The sequence below is a fragment of the Tursiops truncatus genome, chromosome 7 (genome assembly GCF_011762595.2).
Source record: "Tursiops truncatus isolate mTurTru1 chromosome 7, mTurTru1.mat.Y, whole genome shotgun sequence".
NCBI classification, from domain to species: Eukaryota; Metazoa; Chordata; class Mammalia; order Artiodactyla; family Delphinidae; genus Tursiops; species Tursiops truncatus.
The window spans coordinates 73,331,300-73,344,393 of NC_047040.1; the positions used below are offsets into that span (position 1 = coordinate 73,331,300).

A 13,094-nucleotide genomic window follows, 5' to 3' on the forward strand; every position below is an offset into this window, starting at 1 on the left:
GGTTAAATAATGGAGCTGAGAATCACACCGGATGGTCTAACTCTTAACCACATGGTAGTTATTAGCTCATGGAATTGCTTCTTAGATTCTAGAGTCATAGTGTGAGGTGAAAATTCATCTACAGTCAAAATTACCTTTAAATGTCCCAATATTTCCTCTGACACTGGAACAGACTGAGGTTGGGTAACAGATAAACCACTGGCTGTATTAAAAGTCATGATGGAAAAAAAAAAAAAAAGTCATGATGTACAAGAAGTACTTATCTTTAAACAGTAGAAGTACTCTTTTTTTTTTTTAACATCTTTATTGGGGTATAATTGCTTTACAGTGGTGTGTTAGTTTCTGCTTTATAACAAAGTGAATCAGTTATACATATACATATGTTCCCATATCTCTTCCCTCTTGCGTCTCCCTCCCTCCCACCCTCCCTATCCCACCCCTCCAGGCGGTCACAAAGCACGGAGCTGATCTCCCTGTGCTATGCGGCTGCTTCCCACTAGCTATCTACCTTACGTTTGGTAGTGTATATATGTCCATGCCTCTCTCTCGCTTTGTCACAGCTTACCCTTCCCCCTCCCCATATCCTCAAGTCCGTTCTCTAGTAGGTCTGTGTCTTTATTCCTGTCTTACCCCTAGGTTCTTCATGACATTTTTTTTCTTAAATTCCATGTATATGTGTTAGTATACGGTATTTGTCTTTCTCTTTCTGACTTACTTCACTCTGTATGACAGACTCTAGGTCTATCCACCTCATTACAAATAGCTCAATTTCATTTCTTTTCATGGCTGATTAATATTCCATTGTATATATGTGTCACATCTTAGTAGAAGTACTCTTAACGGGCAGGTGCACGTACTCTGAGAAGCACGTGGGGTCTGAGACTCACTGAAGGAAGGGCATGTTCAGGCAGCCCCTCTCTTCTCATGGGCTCATGGGCTTATGGGCTCATTGATCAAAATGCTCTAGATGTTGCCGTGCTATGCAAGTAGTCACTTTATCCATGCTCTTGAGTTAAATGACCTGTGATACCACTCCACTGTACACCCAGTACAAGAATTATTTCCATTGTTTTTGCTTTCACACCCAGTCCTGAGGACAGTTCCCTGCACGTGGTAGGTGCTTAGTAAATATTGATTAAATTGGATTTAATCACACAGGAAATTTGAAAGTCACCTTTGCAGTATGATTCATGTGAGAGAAGTTAGGTTCCCTTAGTGTGATCACAGAAGGCAAAACATTGTCCACTTATTACATAATGATCCATGGAAGCTGTGAATTCATGAGATCTTGTTACTCTCATCATAATTACAGCTGTATGGATTAATTTTACTGTGTAGTCGGTCCTCTTAGTTGAGACAGCTCGTAGAAATGTACCACCTTTTTTTTTGGTAAACTTCTTTCCCTGCCTTAGCAGTTTTTTTGGATGTAGAGACTTTAAGGTTTTCTGTGACATTTTCTTTTCTATCAAAAGATTGTTTTGAATATCAGATCATGATTTCCCCCACCCTTGAGTATTGCTAACTCTAGCCCCCTCGAAATACATAATTAAATTACACACACGTATAAAATTATGGGCCCTCATTGTTTATCCCCCCCAAAATGATATCTTTCCAATGACTAGTTTGGATTTCAGCTGTTCCTTCTGCTGTGTCTGGTGTAGAAGTCAGCAGAGAAGTGAATGACGGGAGGCTCTGTTTGGTGGTTGGAACAGTGTCTGGGAGTTTGGGAAGCCAGTTTCTATTCTTAGCATCATTACAGGCCCACTCTGTGACTCTGGGCCAAAGTTGTATGTTTCTGAGCATCCTTTTCCTCATGACTGAAACCAGGGAGTTTCAGTTAATATGACAATTTCACTCCAAAGTCTCATCTTACACTCTTTAAAAAAAAAAAATGGTACATATGATATCACTTATATCTAAAATATGACATAAATGAACTTATCTATGAAACAGGAGCAGACTCACAGACATAGAGAACAGACTTGTGGTTGCCAAGGGAGAGGGGAGTAGGGGAGTTCAGAATTAGCAGAGGCAAACTAATATATATAGGATGGATAAACAACAAGGTCCTACTGTATTGCACAGGAATATTCAAGATCCTGTGATAAACCGTAATGGAAAAGAATATGAAAAAGAATATATATATATATATATATATATAACTGAATCACTGTGCTGTACAGCAGAAATTAACACATTGTAAATCAACTCTACTTCAATAAAATAAATTTTTAAGAGCGATTATAGCACTAAAAGAAATGGTGCAATATCCATTAAGTTGACCATTTTAATCATATAAGCGAGATTTAAGTACAGTCATATTGTGCAACCGTCACCACCCTCCATCTCCAGAACTGACACATACTCTTAAAAGGTACTGCTTAACCATTTAATCAGTCAGAATTCCTTGAGACCAGTTGGAAGTGAAGGAAACTACCTGAAAAAGATATTAAATTACAAACTTTGGGGCTGTAATTGAACCCAGGACAATTTTGAACTATAATAGTAACCAGCTACTCTCGAACACTTACTGTGTGGTAGGCATCATATGAAACATTCTACCTACAATAACTCTTTATTTTCACAGTAACCCTTTGAGATACAGGACGGTGCTATCCATATCTTATAAATGAGGAAACCAAGGTGACGATTTTATGTGGCACACGTGGGATCACCCAGCTCAGGATGGTGAGCCGTGTGGATGCCCAGTAGTCTGGCTCTGGGGTTCAACACTCTCAAGCCCTGTGCTCCCCAACATGGTGGCCTCACTCCTCAGGTATCAGAGCTGCCCAGCACCTGGTTCCCACGAGAGCTGGAGTGAGAGGCTTACAAGGGCACTGCTTACCTCACTTAAGATTTGGGGTTTTATTTTAGTTTATGAGGCACCTGGAAGGATGACTTTGGCTGTTATGTAAGAGGCTTTTGCCCTTATCACGTTCTCTCAGTGTTATGAACACGTCCAATGGCTGGGCCAGGCTTCCAGTGTATGGGCACCTGTTCAGTCTCCACTAACAGTAGAGTGCTTTGACTCAAAATACAAAAGTCCCATAAAAATGGTCTAGCATGTTGAAGCAAATGTAGTTGTACAATTCACACTAGAGTGGTAAATAGTTTTATAAAAAATCTTACTTATTTAAAAGTCAGTTTTCTTGAAGGTCTAGAGCCTAACTAACGGGACAGACAAAAATCCTTCTCTAAGAACTTGGGGACTTAGAGAAGGTGAGAGAATAAATTGTATTTATTTATTTATTTAATCAATCACTCAGTCAATCAGATGCTGCTCTCCCTTGGCCAGAGGAATCAGTGAAGGCTACGCAAATACATAGCAGTAATTTAGTTTCTTTTGAGTGGTGCTTCTATAGTTTGGGATATTCATTTTGGAGAAAGTTATTAAAGATGAATATCATGTGGTTTACATATGATCATCTCAATAGATGCAGAAAAAGCTTTCGACAAAATTCAACACCAATTTGTGATAAAAACTCTCAAGAAAGTAGGCACAAAGGGAACCTACCTCAACATAGTAAAGGCCATATATGACAAACCCACAGCCAACATCGTTCTCAGTGGTGAAAAACTGAAGCCATTTCCTCTAAGGTCAGGAACAAGACAAGGTTGCCCACTCTCACCACTATTATTCAAAATAGTATTGGAAGTTTTAGCCACAGCCATGAGAGAAGAAAAAGAAGTAAAAGGAATCCAGATCGGAAAAGAAGAAGTAAAACTGTCACTGTTTGCAGATAACATGATACTATACAAAACAGAATCCTAAAGATGCTATGAGAAAACTACTAGAGCTAATCAATGAATTTGGTAAAGTAGCAGGATACAAAATTAATGCACAGAAATCTCTTGCATTCCTATACACTAATGACGAAAAATCTGAAAGAGAAGTTAAGGAAACACTCCCATTTACCACTGCAACAAAAAGAGTAAAATACCTAGGTATAAACCTACCTAAGGACACACAAAAGACCTGTATGCAGAAAACTATAAGACACTGATGAAAGAAATTAAAGATGATACAAGCAGATGGAGAGATATACCATGTTCTTGGATTGGAAGAATCAACATTGTGAAAATGACTATACTACGCAAAGCAGCCTACAGATTCAGCGCAATCCCTATCAAACTACCACTGGCATTTTTCACAGAACTAGAACAAAAAAAAGTCACAATTTGTATGGAAACACAAAAGACCTTGAATAGCCAAAGCAATCTTGAGAAAGAAAAATGGAGCTGGAGGAATCAGGCTCCCTGACTTCAGACTCTACTATAAAGGTACAGTAATCAAAACAGTGTGGTTCTGGCACAAAAACAGAAATACAGATCAATGGAACAGGATAGAAAGCCCAGAGATAAACCCAGGCACATATGGTCACCTTATTTTTGATAAAGGAGGCAGGAATATACAGTGGAGAAAAGACAGCCTGTTCAGTAAGTGGTGCTGGGAAAACTGGACAGCTACATGTCAAAGAATGAAATTAGAACAGTCCCTAACACCATATACAAAAACTCAAAATGGATTAAAGACCTAAATGTAAGGCCAGACACTATCAAACTCTTAGAGGAAAACATAGGCAGAACACTCTATGACATAAAACCACAGCAAGATCCTTTTTGACCCACCTCCTAGAGGAATGGAAATAAAAAGAAACAAATGGGACCTAATGAAACAAGCTTTTGCACCATAAAAAGCAAAGGAAACCATAAACAAGACGAAAAGACAACACTCAGAATGGGAGAAAATATTTGCAAACGAAGCAACTGACAAAGGATTAATCTCCAAAATATACAAGCAGCTTATGCAGCTCAATATCAAGAAAACAAACAACCCAATCCAAAAATGGGCAGAAGACCTAAATAGACATTTCTCCCAAGAAGATATACAGATTGCCAACAAACACATGAAAGGATGCTCAACATCACTAATTATTAGAGAAATGCAAATCAATACTACAATGAGGTATCACCTCACACCAGTTAGAATGGCCATCAAAAAATGTGCAAACAGGGCTTCCCTGGTGGCACAGTGGTTGAGAGTCCACCTGCTGATGCAGGGGACACGGGTTCGTGCCCTAGTCTGGGAAGATCCAACATGCCGCGGAGTGGCTGGGCCCGTGAGCTATGGCCGCTGAGCCTGCACGTCCGGAGCCTGCCCTCCGCAAGGGGAGAGGCCACAACAGTGAGAGGCTCACGTACCGCAAAAAAAAAAAAAAAAAAAGAAGTGCAAACAGTAAATGCTGGAGAGGGTGTGGAGAAAAGGAGACCCTCTTGCACTATTGGTGGGAATGTAAATTGATACTGTCACTATGGAGAACAGTATGGTGGTTCCTTAAGAAACTAAAAATAGAACTACCATATGACCCAGCAATCCCACTACTGGGCATATACCCTGAGAAAACCATAATTCCAAAAGAGTCATGTACCACAATGTTCATTGCAGCACTATTTACAATAGCCAGGACATGGAAGCAACCTAAGTGTCCATCGACAGATGAATGGATAAAGAAGATGTGGCACATATATACAATGGAATATTATGCCATAAAAAGAAACGAAATTGAGTTATTTATAGTGAGGTGGATGGACCTAGAGTCTGTTATAAAGAGTGAAGTAAGTCAGAAAGAGAAAAATAAATACCGTATGCTAACACATATATATGGAATCTAAAAAAAAATGGTTCTGATGAACCTAGGGGCAGGACAGGAATAAAGACCTACATAGATGTAGAGAATGGACTTGAGGACACGGGGAGGGTGAAAGGTAAGCTGGGACGAAGTGAGAGAGTAGCATTGACATATATACACTACCAAATGTAAAAAAGATAGCTAGTGGGAAGCAGCCGCATAGCACAGGGAGATCAGCTCGGTGCTTTGTGACCACCTAGAGGGGTGGGATAGGGAGGGTGGGAGGAAGATGCAAGAGGGAGGGGATATGGGGATACATTTATACTTATAGCTGATTCACTTTGTTATACAGCAGAAACTAACACAACATTGTGAAGCAATTATACTCCAATAAAGATGTTAAAAAAATAAAAATAAAATTAAGATGAATATCATGTGGTTTAAAGTGATAAAGCGGAAACATTTTGTGTGTGTGTGTGGTACGCGGGCCTCTCACTGTTGTGGCCTCTCCCGTTGCGGAGCACAGGCTCCGGACGCGCAGGCTCAGTGGCCATGGCTCATGGGCCCAGCCGGTCCGCGGCATGTGGGATCCTCCCGGACCGGGGCACGAACCCGTGTCGCCTGCATCGACAGGCGGACTCTCAACCACTGCGCCACCAGGGAAGCCCGGAAACATTTTTTTTAATTGAAGTACAGTTGATTTACAGTGTTGTGCCCATCTCTGCTGTACAGCAAAGTGATATAACTGATTATATACATACAGACCTTCTTTTTTATATTCTTTTCCATTATGGTTTATCTCAGTATATTGAATGTAATTCCCCGTGCTATACAGTAGGACCTTGTTGTAGCAGAAAGAGTTTCTTTAGCAAGAATAAATAAATGTCTAAGTGCACATTTTCTTTGATATTATGGCCAGCTAAGGGTTCTAAGAGAATCAGCTATGGGGAGACAGAGGCAGGTGGGATAACAGGGAAGAGTGAGAGACTAAGTCTGGCTGTGGGGACCAGCTTAGAGGAAGAGGGAGAAAGAGATGGGGATTAAAGTGCGGAAGTGTTATTCGGTTCACTTTACAGATATCCCACAGGTACAAATGTCAGATTGTCTTTCTCGAGTAGAAGCCAGCTTGTTTGAGGGCAGGATGATATGGTGGGTAAGAGTATGGGTTCTGGTGCCAGATTGCTGGGGACGGTTAGTGACCTTAATGTCAGTGATGTAATCTGCCCCCTTCATGTGGTTGTTGGAGGATTGCATGTAGGATTTTTAGAACTGTGCCTGGCACATTGCTGATTCTCACTAATTATTAGCTGCTTCTGTTGTCGATGATGATGATGATCAAATAGGGAAATGTTTCTTTGTTCCCAGAACTTTCCTATGCGAGGTATGGTGTATCAGAGCAGCTGGCAGCAAATTTGGAGTTGGTAGCAACTTAATAGCTGTATGATCATTAGCTGTGTGATCCTTGGCACCTCCCAGCAGCAACTTCATCATGTGTAAAATGAGTATAATATTTATCTTTCTGGTCTACTGAGAAAAATTCCATGAGAAAATATCTGTGCAAGTGATAAATTTTATATAAAGTACTTTATATAAAGTACGGCATGTTTATGTATTCTCCTTTTCCTTTACACTTTCACAAGTCATTTAATTCTTCAAGCCATATCTGTCTTTAAAAAAAAAATCCCCTTGTATTTCTAAGTTCCAAATTTCACTGTCCATGTGGGTGTCTATAAGGTATAGATCTATAACGCTAGGAAAGCACCTCTGTAGCAGGAAAGACAGGCACGCACATCACCATTTACTTCATAGGTTAGGAAGTACCTCCGACTGCGAGTTCTTTCAGTGTGCTGAAAAGTCCCCTTAGAATGTCTAGAAAAATTTCTTCCTTCCTCTTTATCTACATCTTTCAATATCTCACTTTTTAAAAAAATTTTATTGAAGTATAGATGATTTACAGTGTTGTGTTAATTTCTGCTGTACAGCAAAGTGACTCAGTTATACATATATATTCTTTTTCGTGTTTACAGTTTATCACAGGATCAGTATCTCACTTCTTTTCAAGACGACTTCAGTTGTCACTTCATGATGGAAGCCTACTGTAACATCTAGTCTGAATTATGATGATTCCCTGCTCTGGGCTCCTGTTATCCTTTGCACATATATATTACAGGACTTTTCACATTATATCATACTTTTTCCATTTTAACTCTGTCTTCTTTTCTAGCCAACAAACACCATCATCTTGGTTTTCCTGTGTGACTGACGAAGAGCATCCTAGGTGCCTGTTATATTTGATAGGTTCCTTTTTTAAATCGATGAATCAGTCACATTTAATATAAACTCACTCCTTGATTTTATAGCAGAGACAATCCAAAGAGCCCAAATGAGTTGCCTAATGTTATAAAGCAGATCACAGGCAGATCAAGACTAGAACACAGGTGTCTAGGTTCTAGGCTTTGTGTTCTTTCTGGGTGGTTGATGAACGATCTGTGCCTGGAATGTCAACATGATAAAGGGTTTAACACTCTCATTATGGGTAAACACAAAGACATTATTTCTATCTGAATCTTTTTTTTTTTTTTTTTTTTTTTTTTTTTTTGCCGTACGAGGGCCTCTCACTGTTGCGGCCTCTCCCGTGGCGGAGCACAGGCTCCGGACACGCAGGCTCAGCGGCCATGGCTCACGGGCCCAGCCGCTCCGTGGCATGTGGGATCTTCCCGGACCGGGGCACAAACCCGTGTCCCCTACATCGGCAGGCGGACTCTCAACCACTGTGCCACCAGGGAAGCCCCTTCTATCTGAATCTTAATGCAATGTAAAAAAAATTTCAAAGGATTATTTACAATGGAAATGAATATGAAAATTTCCTATTCACTAGCAGTGTCTTCTTAAGGTATAAATACATTATTTTTCTCTGTTGATGCCTCTGTAAACCTCCTTTTATGGCAGTTGGTAAGTTTAGTATTTTTTGTTATAGGTGATCTCTACTGTATGGGTCACTATTTCTGTATAGTAAACTAAGCTGTAATGTGAAATTCTCACATGTCTATTAATTTTGTTCTTGCTGTCTCCAGGTTTCATTGCTTCAGACATGACATCAAGACACTCCAGTACACAGTTGTGGTTAATCACACATTATCATGAAATGGGATCGCTGTATGACTACCTTCAGCTTACTACTCTGGATACAGTGAGCTGCCTGCGAATAGTGCTGTCCATAGCTAGTGGTCTCGCACATTTACACATAGAGATCTTTGGGACCCAAGGGAAACCAGCCATTGCTCACCGAGATTTAAAAAGCAAAAACATCCTGGTTAAGAAGAATGGACAGTGTTGCATAGCAGATTTGGGTAAATTTTTTAAAAATATTTTTAAATTACTGTTTTAACTTTTGTTGTCTTCTCTTGTTTAGCCAGGTTGCATCTTTTTCCCTCCAAACACTTTGTTATGAAAAATTTCAAGCATGCAAATTGAAAGGGCTTCACGGTGAACACCTGTATATTTACCACCTAGATTCTCCCATGAACATTTTACTGTTATCACATATCCAGCCTCCATTTATCAATACAGCTTAATCTTTGATACATTTCAAAGTAAACTGCAGACAAAAGAGCCCTTCCCTCCAGTGGCTTCAGCATACACACCAATATATCATTCACTGGAGTTCTTTACTTTTTTTCTCTTTTCAGGTAAAATTTATATTTCACATGAAATGCACAGATCTTAAGTACACACTCTCAGATTTTTGACAGATGCTGTAAAATCCAAATCGCTGTCAAGATACAGACCTTCCCATTACTCTAGAAAGTCACCTCGTGCTGGTTCAGTCCGTTCCTGCCCCAGCCCACCCTGAGAGGCAACCAGTACTGTTGCATTCTGATTTCACAAGCCTTACACAAAGTAGGTACACAATGAAATAACCTATGGAATGAATTTGTCTTAAAAATGGTTTATAACGTTGTTCTGTAACCAAGGCAAAATTATCAATCAAAGGAAGAGGGGAAAAAAAAAAAATCCCCAAACTAATTTACCATTTGCCCTGCTGGCATATCTCATTCTTACGGTGTTAGGGTGATGCTTAATGTAGCTTTAACTGCATTATAAATAAGATTATTTTCATTTATAGTGGCATTCTCTATAAAGCCTATTCATCCTAGACCCCTAGAATATTGGCTGAATAATTATGCTAACGAGAACTGAATTGTAATTTTGGTTATTCATTTCAGTGGACTACTGAGGATACTCACTCTCCTTGAATAAAAAATGGTCGCTCTTATTTTCATATCATTATAGTTATTGCTACATGGATAAACGTTTAGGCAGTGTTAGCTCTAATTACATAGATGATAAAATTGTTTTTAAACACAAGGGATTTGACATATCAGGAAAATTTCTTTCAAATAAATTTTTTTCAAATAAAATTTTTCTTTATCCCTTTAAAGTCCTTGTGTTCATGTTGAGAAATTATTTGACGGTGTTTTCCAAGTATAAGGAGGCATGACCCTAACGTTTTTGTTGTGGTGTAGAAGACTTATGGCTGTGCCATGGCTCATGGAGCTAAGGTGATTTGAGTTTCCCAATTATTGACCCAGTTTTGTTTGTTTTTTTTTTTTGCGGTATGCGGGCCTCTCACTGTCGTGGCCTCTCCCGTTGCGGAGCACAGGCTCCAGACGCGCAGGCCCAGCGGCCATGGCTCACCGGCCCAGCCACTCCGCAGCATGTGGGATCTTCCCGGACCGGGGCACGAACCCACGTTCCCTGCATCGGCAGGCGGACTCTCAACCACTGTGCCACCAGGGAAGCCCGACCCAGTATTTTTTTAATTAATAAATTTATGTTTGGCTGCATTGGGTCTTCGTTGCTGCACGCGGGCTTTCTCTAGTTGCGGCGAGCGGGGGCTACTCTTCGTTGCGGTGCGCGGGCTTCTCATTGTGGTGGCTTCTCTTGTTGCAGAGCACGGGCTTTAGGCGTGCGGGCTCAGTAGTTGTGGCTCGCGGGCTCCAGAGCGCAGGCTCAGTAGTTGTGGCGCATGGGCTTAGTTGCTCCACGGCATGTGGGATCTTCCCAGACCAGGGCTCGAACCCACGTCCCCTGCATTGGCAGGCAGATTCTTAACCACTGCGCCACCAGAGAAGTCCCTGATCCAGTATTTTTGTACAGGTTTTTTCATCTATCTATTTACCTGCCCTAAGTGCTGACCTGCTTACACTCAGGGCAAGGGTGGGGGGCTTAGCAAGGGGGACTTCAGTGTTTGACGCCGTGCCTTGAATGTCTCTGTTGTTTGAAACTTTTATAATAGTGTGTTTATGTATTGTTCATGTTACTAAAAGTCAATTATGCCCACCTCACACAATTCTTGTGAGATTCAGAAATTTTATAAATGCTTGGCAAATAGTCATTCAAATGGTAGCTGCTGTTCTAGTCCTGAGGCCAAGGGAAGATAGACACATTGAGGCAGCTGTTGGTTTTGGTTTATGGGACTTGGGGGGAATTAGCAAATCCAACTAATTAATTATTTAATTACATTTATTTTGACCTATAGCTTTCCAGCTGTATTCACGGTTTCATACAGAAATCTGTGTTAAGGGGTCATTATTCAGGGAAGTAGATTGGTAGTACAGGAGACAGCTCCTGTAAGACTGCAATTTATATTAATTTTTTACTTTATACCTAGAAATTAAGGATCACTTGTTAGAAATTATGTTCTATTATTAATACTGTAAAACTTCCAGTATTTTAGCAAAAATACCAGTATTGTATTTTCCTCACTTTTGATCACAGAAAAATTCAAGCATTAAGAAAGATTGAAAAAGTAGTATGATGGTCATTCATATCCACAACACCTAGATTCAACAGTTATTAAAATGTTGCCAAATTTGCTTTATTTGTATGTGGCTGAGTGTATATGTTTGCAAATTCATTTGAAAATAAGTTGCAGGGCTCCCCTGGTGGCATAGTGGTTGAGGGTCCGCCTGCCAATGCAGGGGACACGGGTTCATGCCCTGGTCCGGGAAGATCCCACATACCGCGGAGCGGCTGGGCCCGTGAGCCATGGCCGCTGGGCCTGCGCGTCCGGAGCCTGTGCTCCGCAACGGGAGAGGCCACAGCAGTGACAGGCCCGCGTACCGCAAAAAAAAAAAAAAAAAAGAAAAGTTGCAAAGTCACAACTCTTTACTACTAAATACTTCAAAGTGCATCCCCTAAATATACTTCTCTTGCATAATCACAGTTTATCACACCTAAAAGTTATTGATTATGCTTTAATATCATTTAATAGCCATTTTCAAATTTTTCCAGTTTTTTCAAACAAGAATTGAGGCACGTTGCATTTGGTTGGTTTGTCTCTTTAGTTAGTGTAATAATTATGGATTACTGGGAAACAAATTACCTCTAAAACTTAGCAGCTTAAAATAACACAAGTTTATTATCTCACACAGTCGGTCAGCAGTCTTGGAACAACTCAGGTCTGTGGTTCTGGCTCAGGATCTGACAGGGGTAACAGTCATACCATCAGTCAGGGCTGCAGGCATCTGAAGGCTTGGTCAGGCCTGGAGGAACTTCTAGGATGGCTCACTCACATGGCTGTTGATGGGAAGCCTCAGTTCCTTGTCATGTGGTCCTGTCCACTGGGCTGCTTGAGTGTCCTCATAACACTACGAATGAGCCCAGAGAGAGCAAACAGGAAGCCATATGCCTTCTATGCCCTAATCTTAAAGATACACACACTCTTCGGCCATATTCTGTTTGGTAGTCCAGCCCACGCTCAAGGCATGAGGAATTGAGTTTCCCCTCGTGAAGGGAGAAGTTTCAAAACACTTGTGGGTGTATTTTTAAACCACCACAGCTAGTATTTCTATTCTCTATTTACACTTCACCTTTTTTGTATTCTGTTATCTTTACTCTGTGGTTCTGGAAATGGTGGAGGGGCATTATGGTTTGTGAAATGTTCGTAATGGCCATAGAATCTTAGGGTTGCTTATAAAAATGAGAAGAGGAACCAGTCTGATTTAGTCAAACGCAGTTGCCAGTATCTTTGGTATTGAGGCTGAGATAACATACGTGCTATCTCCCTTGCTTTATATGGAGTCATCATCTCACCCACGCAAAGCCACGGAGTGGGAGGAGAAGCATTCTCCATAGATGACTTGAGGGATCCCCGCTGGGTTACAAAGGTGTACATGGTCTGCTTGCTCCAGTTTGGCAATTTTCATTATTTTGAGTGTTACAGGAATCACTTTCAGTTGGTCTGCACATGCATCAAAAAGTAATTCCATTCTCAAATAAACCATGCACGAATCTGTCTATTACCCTTGGTCTGTGAGGAATTCTGGGTCTCTCTAATTGGCTGAGGAATTCGGACATGAGTCATGGTTTAAGATAGTGCTTCAAAATCATTTAACATGATAGTTGTGCTTTGAATTGAGGGCCAGCTTAATGTTCTCTGTACATGTGGCTGCAGAGAAA

General features: G+C 40.6%; 1 protein-coding gene across 5 annotated transcripts in view; it reads left to right on the forward strand.

Moving 5' to 3' along the window:
• The window catches only part of ACVR1 (activin A receptor type 1), a 125,237-nt gene that overhangs the window by 99,474 nt on the left and 12,669 nt on the right, over window positions 1-13,094 (forward strand). For 4 of the 5 annotated variants that reach the window (XM_033860166.2, XM_073807695.1, XM_019923107.3 and 1 more), the window contains one exon: window positions 8,705-8,980. The exons of the other annotated variant lie outside the window; for it this stretch is intronic. In XM_033860166.2, the coding sequence (XP_033716057.1) occupies window positions 8,705-8,980 (276 nt within the window). The remainder of the gene's footprint in view (window positions 1-8,704; window positions 8,981-13,094) is intronic. 5 annotated transcript variants of the gene reach the window in all.